At 44.7% G+C, this 12611-nt stretch overlaps 1 protein-coding gene across 1 annotated transcript in view; it reads right to left on the reverse strand.

Annotated features, from left to right (window-relative positions):
* The window catches only part of LOC308472123 (uncharacterized protein), a 32735-nt gene extending 22149 nt beyond the window's left edge, over nucleotides 1-10586 (reverse strand). Inside the window, exons 1-8 of the mRNA XM_080996621.1 lie at nucleotides 10374-10586; nucleotides 8352-8514; nucleotides 5845-5994; nucleotides 3828-3988; nucleotides 2956-3132; nucleotides 2331-2472; nucleotides 1550-1737; nucleotides 1051-1192 (exon numbers count right to left, since the gene is read on the reverse strand). Coding sequence (XP_080852747.1) covers nucleotides 1051-1192; nucleotides 1550-1737; nucleotides 2331-2472; nucleotides 2956-3132; nucleotides 3828-3988; nucleotides 5845-5994; nucleotides 8352-8514; nucleotides 10374-10550 — 1300 coding nt within the window. The 5' untranslated portion in view covers nucleotides 10551-10586. The remainder of the gene's footprint in view (nucleotides 1-1050; nucleotides 1193-1549; nucleotides 1738-2330; nucleotides 2473-2955; nucleotides 3133-3827; nucleotides 3989-5844; nucleotides 5995-8351; nucleotides 8515-10373) is intronic.
* Between the last annotated feature and the right edge of the window lie 2025 nt (nucleotides 10587-12611).

The following is a 12611-nucleotide window of genomic DNA, read 5'->3' on the forward strand; positions in this document are numbered from 1 at the left end:
TAAAAGCTAATTAAGCCAGACCAACATTCTTTTTCAGGTAATAGCCTGGAGGTAATGAGTCATTGGGATGCGGGTGGCGCTGTGGGTTAAACCACAGAGCCTAGGACTTGCCGATCAAAAGGTCGGCATTTCGAATCCCCGCGATGGGGTGAGCTCCTGTTGCTCAGTCCCTGCTCCTGCCAACCTAGCAGTTCAAAAGCACAAAGTGCAAGTAGATAAATAGGTACCTCTCTGGCGGGAAGGTAAACGGCGTTTCCATGCGCTGCTCCAGTTCACCAGAAGCAGCTTGGTCATGCTGGCCACATGACCCAGAAGCTGTACGCAGGCTCCCTCGGCCAATAAAGCAAGATGAGAGCCACAATCCCAGAGTCGGCCATGACTGGACCTAATGGTCAGGGGTCCCTTTACCTTTTAATGAGTCATTAGGGCAACAGAAGATCCAAGGAACTCAGTGTAAGACAGCAAATGTGTGGGACCTCTTCATACAGATAAAGCCAAGAACTTAGACAACATGTGACCTATTTCTGGGGTCTGTGTGTGTGAAATTGCTCTCATTTGAAAAGCAGAACCAAATCAGTTTTATGCAAATCTGTGTGAGTTTGTGTGTAGAAACCCTTGCTCAATGGCTCCACATATGCATATTAGCTCCAAAGCAAATATTAGGTTAACAGGAGAAATACCCTTGCCCTTCATTCCATCACTCCAATTCCAGCATTTATTTATCTCCTAGAACAGCAAACTTTTTCACTGTCCCTCAGACCTTGTGGGGAGCAGGACTATATCTGGGGAGGGGGGGGGATGAACAAATTCCTATGCCTCACAAATAACCCAGAGATGCATTTTAAATAAAAGGACACATTCTACTCATGTAAAAAATGCTGATTCCCGGACCATCTGTGGGCCGGATTTAGAAGGTGATTGGGCCAGATCGGGCCCCCAGGCCTTAGTCTGCCTACCCATATCCTAAAACCATCAGTTTTCTCCCAGCGTCCCACTCCTACCCACACACCGGCCACCAGCCCCAACCCCACAACATGTGAATCAAGTCACCTGCAGAAAAAGGCAAGAAGGCATTTCTTTTCCGGAACTGACCCTTCTCATCCAAGAAATGTCCAGGGTTAAACTTTTCTGGAGTCTCCCACTGGAGTGGGTCATAGTGCACAGTTGTGAGCATTGGAACCACAGTAGTGGACTTCAGGGAGAAGATAGACATTGCATTATTTGTTTTGGTTTCACAGTCATATAAGAAAGGACATTCTTTTCAGAAAGACAGTGATTGCTGAAGCAGTCTGTCTCACATAATTGCACAGCATTCTGAAAAATCACCAGAAATGGAGTAGGTGGGTGGAACTTACTACGACTTGTCTCCACACTGCCTGGAACTATGGCAGATCAAGGCCCTTCATGTGATGCTAAATCCCTCCCTTTTCCTCCCCATAGTAAACTGATCATTTCATGCGTGAATCATACCTGTGGGCCCTTCATGTGATGCTAAATCCCTCCCTTTTCCTCCCCATAGTAAACTGATCATTTCATGCGTGAATCATACCTGTGGGATGATGTAGCCCCGGAACTCTGTACGACATGTTGTTGCACGTGGGAAGCCCTCAAGGCTCCCTTTTTCAAATCGTTGAGTCTCATGGATAACGGCATTTGTGAAGGGCATCCTCACCCAATCGTCCATGCCAGGGATGCGGTTGGCACCTACCACCTCATCAATCTCCTGTTGAACTTTCGCTGCAATGGAAAGCATTCAGAAAATGTACTTCCAGAACTCTGGAGCTGCTTTTCATCTGACACAGTAATATTTTCTCAAGCAATTTCTCTTCCAAAATGCAGGGAGCATCATCTGAATATTTGTGAATTATTCATATGATTTATGCTGTACTGTATTTGTGATTTTCTACTATGTTCTATCATGCCATTATTATTAATTGTAAGTCACTTTGGGATTCATCTGAGTGGAAAGCTGCATGAAAATATAAAAACTTGTATGTCAAATCATCTTTCTCTTCTCAGAAACTAAGGCTAAAGTTAACCCCCATTCAAACCTCCTTGTCTGACATCTTTAGAGGTGTAGAAATACTTTTTTGTTCTGCAGTGATCTTTATGAGTAAGTCTTACTGCCTCTGAACAGCTTTGCTGTTTTTTTATCATGCAACTTCCAATTGTTCATTGATATTTTCTTTACTTGTTTTTTACCATAACACTATTACTATATTAGTGAAATAGTGCATATTTTGCTGTTTCGTTGAATTTACTGCAAGTGACCTTTGAAAAATTTTGTGTTGGATAGCAGAGCAAATCAGATCTTTTGGCCATTTAAGTACCTTGAATGTGTGGAAATTTAGCCATCACCAGGAGGCTGAAGACTAAGGCAGTGCTTGAGTTTGTTGACCCAGCAATAAAGAGTCCAAACACGCACTGGACAAGCTCTTCGGTGCTGTAGATATTCTCAGGATTGGTTTGTTTCTGTAAACAAGGCAGAAGGGAAAGGAGGGTGGAGAAATTGAAACATCTCATCCTATTCCACACAATAACCTTGGTGGTCTGGTCTGTCATGACCTTGTCTTCTCAAGGCTATAAATGGAATGAATTGTGTTAACTGCAAACACAAGATGTACATTGCTCATTGCAATATAAAGATATTGTTGAATACAAAGACACCATTGAGAACCAGCGTGGGGGGGGGGGGGAATTTCAGGCCACAATCTCATGTATGATTTCATTTTGGTCAGCTGCATTTCTGCTGCCTGGGTTGATGTCTAAATAAACTGGAGGACAGATGTTTCCATCTGAGATTAGTTTGGAGATGGACTTTAGCAGCCACCGAAGCCAAGAGAGGGACAATGGTTCAGAATGTGGGAGTGCAACAACAATGAGGGACAGTTTCAAATTAACTACAAATGAAGGCATCTCAGAAATGTAGGGAAAGAAAGTTGTGGATCTCCCTACCTTCTCTGACCTGATAAGGAAGCAATCAATATAGTCACGGAGATTCTGAGGATCCAGTGTCCTCCTGTGGGACTCTACCCTCTCACGAATGAAGGCCTTCATTTTTGCACAGTCTGCTAATATCTTCCTGTGCTGTCCAGGTAGGTAAGCCATTATTCCTGGGACTAAATTATAAATCTGGAACAGAAGCAATGGGGAAATGAGGAAATAAGATAAACTGCAATATAAATGAGATAAATGAGAAATGAGATAAACTGTATTTGCCTCTCTCTCATTCAGAGGTTATTACCATAAATTAATGTGGCTTTTGGAACTTCTCTGCTACTGCTACTGCTACTGCTACTGCTACTGCTGCTGTTGCTGCTTCTACTGCTACTACTGCTAGTAGTAGTCATGTCCAACAAGCACATACAGAGACTTTTCAAGATTCAGCTTCCTCCTGTGAGAGCTCTGCCACTCTTGTATCCAGAAATGAGTCATCAGGCCACCTATCTCACTCCAATGGAAAAATAGGAGGCTTCTCTGATGCTTCTGTCAGAGTGCAACGTTTTTGCTTAAGGTTACAGCATTCAAACACGGCATTTTATGTAAACTTACAACTTTAACAAAAATGTGATGATATATTTGGCATTATTTACATAAAGACATGCCACTGGGGTGAAGAACTGAATTGGAGTGCAGTTTGTTATGTGGGAGAAAGAGCTGTAACAGATCACACTGAGATGAATTGAACCACATTTTACATCCCTACTGGTGACATAAGTAAATTTGAGGAAGCATGCCTGTTTGAGTGCAGAAATAGTTATCAGCAGAAAGAAACACAGAGGTGGAAGAAATACCCCCAGGTTCAGCATGCAGAAGGAACGACATGCCTGCATTGATAAAGTACGGATGTAGCCCATGAAGTCCTGCACAATACGCAGGTTCTCCAGCAGCACCGGATCTTTGTAGTCAAAACGATTCCCAAAGACAACTGAAGAGAGGACATTTGAAACAGCACATGTGATGCTTCTTCTTGGGTCAAAGGCCTGCCCTGCAAGAAAAACAAGACATGGTGAGTGGGGCTTGGCAAGTTGGTAATAGTAGTAGTAGTAGTAGTAGTAGTAGTAGTAGTAAGGTAAAGGGACCCCTGACCATTAGGTCCAGTCGTGACTGACTCTGGGGTTGCGGTGCTCATCTCGCTTTACTGGCCGAGGGAGCCGGCGTACAGCCAGCATGACTAAGCCGCTTCTGGCGAACCAGAGCAGTGCACGGAAACGCCGTTTACCTTCCCACTGGAGCGGTACCTATTTATCTACTTGCACTTTGAGGTGCTTTCGAACTGTTTGGTTGGCAGGAGCAGGGACCGAGCAACAGGAGCTCACCCCGTCTTGGGGATTCGAACCGCCAACCTTCTGATTGGCAAGTCCTAGGCTCTGTGGTTTAACCCACAGCGCCACCCGCTAATATTATTATTACTAGTAGTAATAATAATTATTATTACTACTACTACTACTACTACTAATAATAATAATAATAATATACCCCTTCCATCTGCTGACTGGGTTGTCCCAGCCACTCTGGGGCACTTTTTTTGCCTTTATGGCAAAACTGATATATTTTCCTTTTGATATCTCTCTGGAATTTAAGGGACATAGGTGGCGCTGTGGTCTAAACCACAGAGCCTAGGGCTTGCTGATCAGAAGGTTGGCGGTTTGAATCCCAGCAATGGGGTGAGCTCCCGTTGCTCAGTATGACGTTAACATATGAGAGTGCTGGAGGTGAAATAGTTAAACAGGTTACCTAATCAGAACCCGGGGGGGTGGAGTCAGAGGGACTATAAAATCAGCTCTGGGAGGGGCGAAGGGGGAGTTCAATGGGAGTTGGGTGGTTGGTTGGAGTGAGAGTGAATTGGGATAGAGTCTGTAGGTAGGTTGAGTTAGTGTAGCGAAAAAAGCTGAGTCAGGAACAGTTAGGAGCTAGGAAGGCAGGCAAAAATCTTAGAGGTGGTTTAGTGAGTGAGAGCAGGTAGCAGAAGTTATAGGTCTGGATAGGCACCCCATGATTGTAATTTCCCACGGGGCAAATTCCTCCCGGTCAGAGGAATTCCGCCATTGCCGATGGCGCCAACCCGGAAGTCTTCCCCCCCCCCATCCTCCTTCTGAGGTGGGGAGGTGCAGGTATTTGGGGCTTATTCTTGGGTTTTTGTGTGAGAAGATAAAGGAGTGTAGTTTTCCCTGCCATCTGCGGAGTTGGGTTTGGGGGATCCAGATTGGAAGGGTTTGGAATAGGTAGGTTAGTTTTGGGAGGGTTTTATAAGTTTTATTGAGCGCAAAAACTATGTACAGTGCAGAGGTCCAAAATCCATGTCTGCCTCAATCACTAGCAGATTTCGGAAGTGCCTTCTTCCTGTTTGCCCTCCAGCATATAAACCCGGGAGAACCCCATTTCCGCCTCTTTTCCTTACGTGTAATTCCCTGGCGAAAACTATGCAATGGAAGAGGCACGTCCAACTCCCTGGAAGCGGTGTCGTGGCTCATCTCAGCCTGACTGAGCCTTTGCATCCTCCCCCCCCCCTTTCTCTCGTCGTCCGTTTCTCCTAAAGTCTTGCTTTCACCAGAATGACGAGGTGCAGCTGCTCAACAAAGGAGGAGGCTGTCTGTACATTCCTGTCTCTCCCTTGGAGGCAGACCCCTGACACTTAGCTTTAAAAACAAATTAATTATAGAACCACCACCCCCAAGAAGAATATAAAGCTTGCCCAATATTTAAAGAGAGAATTAAAATCGGAGAGGTCTGAAGTAAGAAGAGACAAATTACAATCACCAACAACAATCACAAAATAAAACCCCACTTCCTGAATTGAAGGATGGCAGAATTTTCTTTGGAAGACATATGGCTCAAGAGTACCTTGTGTGGCCACCAATTCTTCTACCAGGCAAAGGGCTTCCTCTTGTATCCTCTCAGACATTGTTTTCTTTCCCATCCCAAATTCCCGCAGGGTGGATAATGTGAACCTGCGCACCTCTCTCCATTTTGCCTCATTTCTGTTGACCATTCCTGAAAGGAAACAGGTGGAGAGCTCAATGTGCAGAAACCAGCAGGAAGTTTCAATATGAGAGATGGTGCCTTCCTCCTTCAAGCTATATTCCCATTTGTAATTGCAAATGTGGTGGTTCCAGACAACTGGTTTATTCAGCATTCAGCCTGATTTGTTTCTGGTTCGCTTGCACTGAGATTATACAACATTAAAAGAACCACAGAATTGTAGAGATGAAAGGGACCACGAGGGTCTTCTAGTCCAATCCCCTGCAATGCAAGAACCTTTTGCCTGATGTGGGGCTCAAACCCACGACCCTGAGGTTGAGTCTCATTCTCTACCAACAGCTATGAGCATGGAGCTGGACTTCCCCACAAAATTTCCCTCTGATAATCTATCCGGAATAGGGGGGCAGGAGCAACTTGCGCCAATGCTATATCAGCAGTTCTTCACACAGGTCACTTTTTCACACACTCAAGCACTGGTTTTCCAAAACATCTTGTGCTATCAGTTGGTTTTTGGTTTTTTGTTTGGCTTCATGGCTGTTGTTCTGTTACTCTTTTCACAATGCCAAGGTCTCCATTTGTGGTGATCACACAGGGTCCCCGGAAACCACCACTGTGCTCGCTTCCCCGCTGCCACCAACCCATTACTCTCAGGTACACACTGAGTCCAGACAGTTGTTAAAATTAAACCAAATAAACAAGTTTATTTTATAAGCATTAACAAGTTTATGGTTTGTGGTTCGAGGACCCGACCCCCGCGATGTGAAATGAATACACAAGGACACGTGATATAAGGTTAATGGGCATGGAAAGGCCACAACTTTATTGATTACAGCAGTGAAAAGGTATTGGCTTAGGCATTGGATCTCTAAACACATGGGTTTATTCACCAGTAGGTGGAGCCTGTTGATGCTAATCCAACTATAGGCTCCCCCCTGATGTCACCGAGGGTCGTGCCATGGCCTCCCACCAAGCAGGCATCGGACAGAACACACGACCGCCAGATTCCTTTAACGGAATACCCAAAAATTGAAGGCATAGGCGATGGCCACACCTAGCCCTTCGACACACCACAACACATTATTCCAATGCCTAACCGCCACCCGAGCCAATAAGGCTCGCCGCCAATACCCTCACGGCTGTAACCAATCCCTAATGCCGCTGATGACCCTATCTAGCCAAATGTTGTTCCCCTGGTCAGAGGGAAGCACCCTGTCATTCCGGTATAAGGCCCGGTCGCCGATCCGGATTTGGTCATGAATAATGACTCAGCCATTCATGAAGCGCACCCAACGGGCCACTGGCCGATTTACGAGTTTCCTGGTTTTTTCAATGGCCATACAGCTCAGCGCACCGCGCCAAAAAATTCTCTTCAGGAAGGAGGACCAGAACACTGTTGTTCTGGGGCACAAGGCAGCAAACGCATCCAAGTCTCTTTTTATATTCCACAACAAGTCCGCACTCCTTCTGTAAGCAAGGTCATTTTCCCCTAATTGAATGACAAGGATGCCGGGAGGGCCGAACGTGGCGACTTTTTCCCACAGCAATGGCATAAGCTCTTCCCAGCGCATGCCTGTTCTCGAGAACCAGGAAACTCGAACACCGTGTGACTCGCGACGAGACGATGGCGAAGAATGAGGCCAGGGAGAGGCTGGCACCGCAGCATAAGGCTGCTGAACACGCCCCCTCCGAGGCACCTGGTTGGATGCCTGCAGAGGGGGCGTGGGCGCCAGCCAGGTGAGGTGGAGGCAGGGGGCAACCGCCCCCTGCTAGGGGCGGTGCTCGGGCTCCCGCCCACAACCACTCCCCTCTCTTCCAGGGAGGAGAGTCTTTCTCAGATAATTTTCTTGTCAGTTTCTTAACCTTAGTTTCTTTACTGGCCTATACCTTCCTAATACCTTCTAACTGATTATCTTGACTGTTTGACTGACTTCACTTAACAGATTCTCTCACTCTCTCACATCAGACTATCCCAACCCACAGACTTATCCTCCCTCTCTCTTCTCTAACTCCAGACTAACTTCTTAACAACTCTAACTCTAACTCCTTCCCTTGGGTTCCTATTGGTTAATCATTTTACACTTAGTTAACCCTTTCCTTATGAAGCCAGTATGATGTCACACACCTAGGAGGGCAAACGCCACACCATTCATCGAACCTAAAGCTACAAACATGTTCACAAAGATCCAAGCAGCTGATACTGAAGACACAAACATGGCATAATGTCATCCATTTTCATCCAGCATGGCTGCTCTACTTGTGTACCTGGAATATGGCATACCTGCTGAGCATAATAGACAGGGAAGTGTGGCAGGGCCTAGGTTAACACAGGTAATCCAGAAATAACCACAGAAATGCAATTCACCCCTTACCTCGATAGTTGTTCGCTCTGTCTATGAAGGGCATTGCAGGACGCCCACCAAATTCTTCAGCATGATTCACAAAAGCATCTTTCATTGTTTCATATCCACAAATCACAACGATGGGCTTTGGCCCGATCCAGACAGTAAAGATGGGGCCATATTTATCAATGAGCTGAAAGTAGAATCAAAGACAAGCAAGGTTCATTGGGCAATGCTTCCTTTGGACAGATGCCTCAGGGCAGGGGTGGAGAAACTGTGTCCCCTGGGCCAAACTTGGGCACAACATCTGGATCTTTCTTTCTTTTTTTAGGAAAAAGGTGAGTAAGAGGAGAGAAGACAGCAGTGTGTAACAGTGTCATGGTGGGAAGGAAGCGGAGAGAGAGGTTTTGCTCCCTCTCCCATCACACAAGATCTCTTCCCTGACCAGTCACCCAGTGATGCTAGTCACCCAGTGATGCTCTATGGTGGGAAATTCAAGAGAAACACAAGGAAATACAGTCATACCTTGGTTTTCAGACAGCTTAATTCTCAAACGTTTTGGCTCCCGAATACCACAAACCCAGAAGTGACTGTTTCGGTTTGCGAACTATTTTTGGAAGCTGAATGTCCGATGGGGCTTCTGCAGCTTCTGATTGGCTACAGGAGCTTCCTGCAGCCAATCAGAAGTTGTACTTTGATTTCCGAACTTTTGGAAGTCGAATGGACTTCTGGAAGGATTCCATTCGACATACAAGGTATGACTGTACTTCTTAGACGCAGCACAGAGTTTGGAATTCCTGACTCCTAGATGTAATGATGGACAGTTTTAACAGCTGATAAGATAGAGACACAGCTGGGACACCAGTTAAAGTTGGTAGTAGGCACTCAGTTCCACCAAGGCAGATTTCCTGAAGCTATAATATGGCCATCAACTGTAGCTTTATCCTCCATCAAAATTAATGGCTGTTTTTCATTCATTCATTATTTTTTACTTTTTCTATAGTGCTCTTATTCTGAGGATTATATCATCACCATATTATTATTAATATTAATTTAACTGGAAGAATAGCAGATGCAACTGATGGACTATATGCAATTGGCTGAAATGACCGGCAGAATCCGAGATCTGGGAGAGGAGACGGTAGAAGAAGATTGGAAAAAATTTAAGATTTACTTGCAAAAACATTGCAAACTGTATGAATGCTAAGCAGGATGCTTGATCATAAACAATTTGGCACCATCAAAATAGATGAAGAGAAGTAGGAAGATAAGAAAATGTAAGAAAAAACAATTCTTATTTTGGACAAACAGTTGGATAAATTTAATTGATAATTAGACAGTGAGGATGGAAGTAAGGTGATAATTTGCTGGATTAAATTTTTTTTAACATGGAAGGTAGGAGCGGGAGATGTGAGGAGGTCACAAGAAGATAAGAAAGTATGTTATGTTTTGTTATAATTTTGTTTGATTATTATATTGTAACTTAAAAATTTCAATAAAATATTTATATATAAAAAAAATATTAATATTAATTTAAAAACAGAAATACATAGCATAATAACAGGCAAAAAGAATACCCCCCTCCCCGAAGTTTAAACGGTATAGATTGCTTAATTAGCCAAAGGCCTGGGTGACAATGAATATTTTTGCCTGGTGCCTCAAGATATGTAATGAACATACCAGGTGAGCTTCCTTGGATAGAGCATTGCACAAATGGTGAGCCACCACAGCAAAGGCCCATTCTCATGTTGTCACCCTATGGAGTTCTCACAGAGAAGGCACAAAAGAAGGGCCTTGGATGACAATCACAGGGTCCAAGTTGGTTCATATGGATCCCCATACTCTCTAAAGCCTTCTAGCATGGGAAAAGACAAAGAGGATGGGAACTTTCCTATCATAAGCTCCATTCTGTTAACTGAAGGCTTCTCAAAGCAGCAGACTCAAGCAGATATACACAGACCAGACAAGGAAGAAATTAAATTTGTGTCCTCCTCTCTCTGTCCTACTATTCTAGGCAAAATCCTATTGACATTTATGGACAGGGAAACTCACCTTTTTATAGAACTTGTAGAGAGGCAGGACATCTTTCTGCAGGAGATTTCCCAGCAAGAACCAGGGAGTGGGTCCTGGGGGTAGCTGGCTTTTCTTCTTGTACATTTTGAAGGAGGAGAAGAGTAAAGTGAAGAGCAAGTAGAGAAGGAGCAGAGCTCCTGCCTCAACCATCTCCATCTTTCACTGAGCTCTTCTTTAGGCCAGAAATCCAAGAAAATGCTTAAGAAAGTCAGGAAGGAAGGAATGCCGTCAGCTGGAGACCCAGCCAAACCTGTCTCTAACATTCCAACCCTGTTTTTATTCTTTTCCATGTGATTTTTAATTATTAGCAAGAGCTAGTTACTCATTAAAAGAACATCACTCTGACCTGAACTCCGAGTTAACCCCCTAACCCTTGGACATGTGAGATGTCGTGCATGGAGGCTGTGCACTGATGCACATTTATTGTGAAGTCAGCCAGGGAAAACATTTTCTTTTCTGGTGCCAGTCAAAGTCAGCAATACTGAGCTGGACAGACCTTTAGTGCAGTTTCCATTTTTGTGACTTTATGTTCCTGTTCATTTTTATACAGGAGTTTAGTGTGCTGACATACCTACTGATCAGTTTGTGCTTCACAGATGTGGCTCTCACCTGCTGACTGCTATGCATCTCAAGTAAGGCTTTCTTAGCTGCATTTCCCCATGTATGGGACTGGCCATAAGCCAAGAGGCTCAATTAGTGATTTATCTTTTTTCTTTTTGGGCATCTATCTGCCCTGATCTTTCTGCAATGGTGTTTTTTCTCCACTGACTTCACACTGTGGGACTGGAGAAGTGTTTCCTTAATTTGGCGCAATTGGCATTTAGCCCAGGTAAGTGAGAATATTTAAGAAAAGGTTTCTGCAGTGTCTGAGGCACTATTGGGTTGAGGACACTCTTTAGTCACCTTCCATGGACTCTGCGTTTGAGGGGTGGGTCCTTGGAGTGCCTTTAGACTTGGCATGCTCATTGAGGTGAAAAATGGCTGAGAGTGTGTGTCAGGGAACTGCCATCGGTTCAGGAGGGAGAGAGGAAAAGCCAAATGGATTATAGAGAGCCTCCAAGGATCGTGGGAAGCAGCTCCTCTTCAACGGAGGAGAGTAACCACACCTCCAGTGGAGAGGAGCTGTAGGGCTTGGAGGCAGCGAGGCGGTGCCAAGACACCTTGCCTGGGCAAAGCAGGGAGGAGAGGGGTCCTCCATTACCCACACCCTCCTTGCACAGTAAGCTTCCATGCCGAGAGGGGAGGCGCAGACTGGGCGTCAAGAAATTACTTTGCTGGGGAAAGTTTAAGAACCGCCCACTCACGGATTCTTCCAGTCAATGAGCCAGCCATGGGAGAGTGGTGCTCTGGACAGATAAAGTTTATTTTAGCAGCTAAAGCAAGGCTTTACTACCAAGTAGGCAGGTAATTGCCTGCTTGCTCTCGAGCAATCGCTTGGAACCCTTACAGTGTGCATGTCAGGTGAACATACCAGCGGAAGCAGATTTAAGGAAGTACAATGGGTTTGGTGACACTGGGCACAGAGCCTCCGAGATGCCACAGCTTTTATTTATAATGGAGTTCAAGAGGCTGGAGTGCCAAATTTTTGGCCCCTGAAATTTGAGACCCCAAGATCTGCCACTGACACCAGGGAGGGAGAACGCTTTCCAAACCTTGCTGAATTACCACAGCATGTGGTCATAAACATGCCCAGGAGGTGGGATGGATATGTTATGTTTTATTATCACATTTTTGTATTGCATTAGATTGTTATAAGGTGTACATTCTTTGTTTCTTCAGCTTGTATACTGCCTTGAGTATTGTAAGCTAGAAAGACGGTACAGTGGGGTAATCCATTCTGGGGTAATCTTTCTGCTTCCTGGAACACCACAAGAAATTACTGGGTAATCTGACCCATTACTCTGACAGTACCATGACCAGATGCAACGTAAGGCAGCACTAGAATTCTTGTGCAGAAGAAGAATCCAGTTTGACACAAGTGAGAAAACCTTCATCTGCTGAATTTCCCTCTACTACCCTACTATGAAAAACACAAGAGAGTTCTCGCCTTCAATTCAGGACATTTTAATCATAACCTCTACATTTGCTTCTGACAAAACACAAAATAGATACAAGTTCAGAAAGGTGGAATTTCTGGTTTTGGAAGTATCTACAACCTTTGTCATCTACCTTTTTCAGAGGCTGTTTAGGCTTCTCCAGGGTTATCTGGAGGATAAG

Source organism: Podarcis pityusensis (assembly GCF_964106645.2).
Source record: "Podarcis pityusensis genome assembly, chromosome: 2".
NCBI classification, from domain to species: domain Eukaryota; kingdom Metazoa; phylum Chordata; class Lepidosauria; order Squamata; family Lacertidae; genus Podarcis; species Podarcis pityusensis.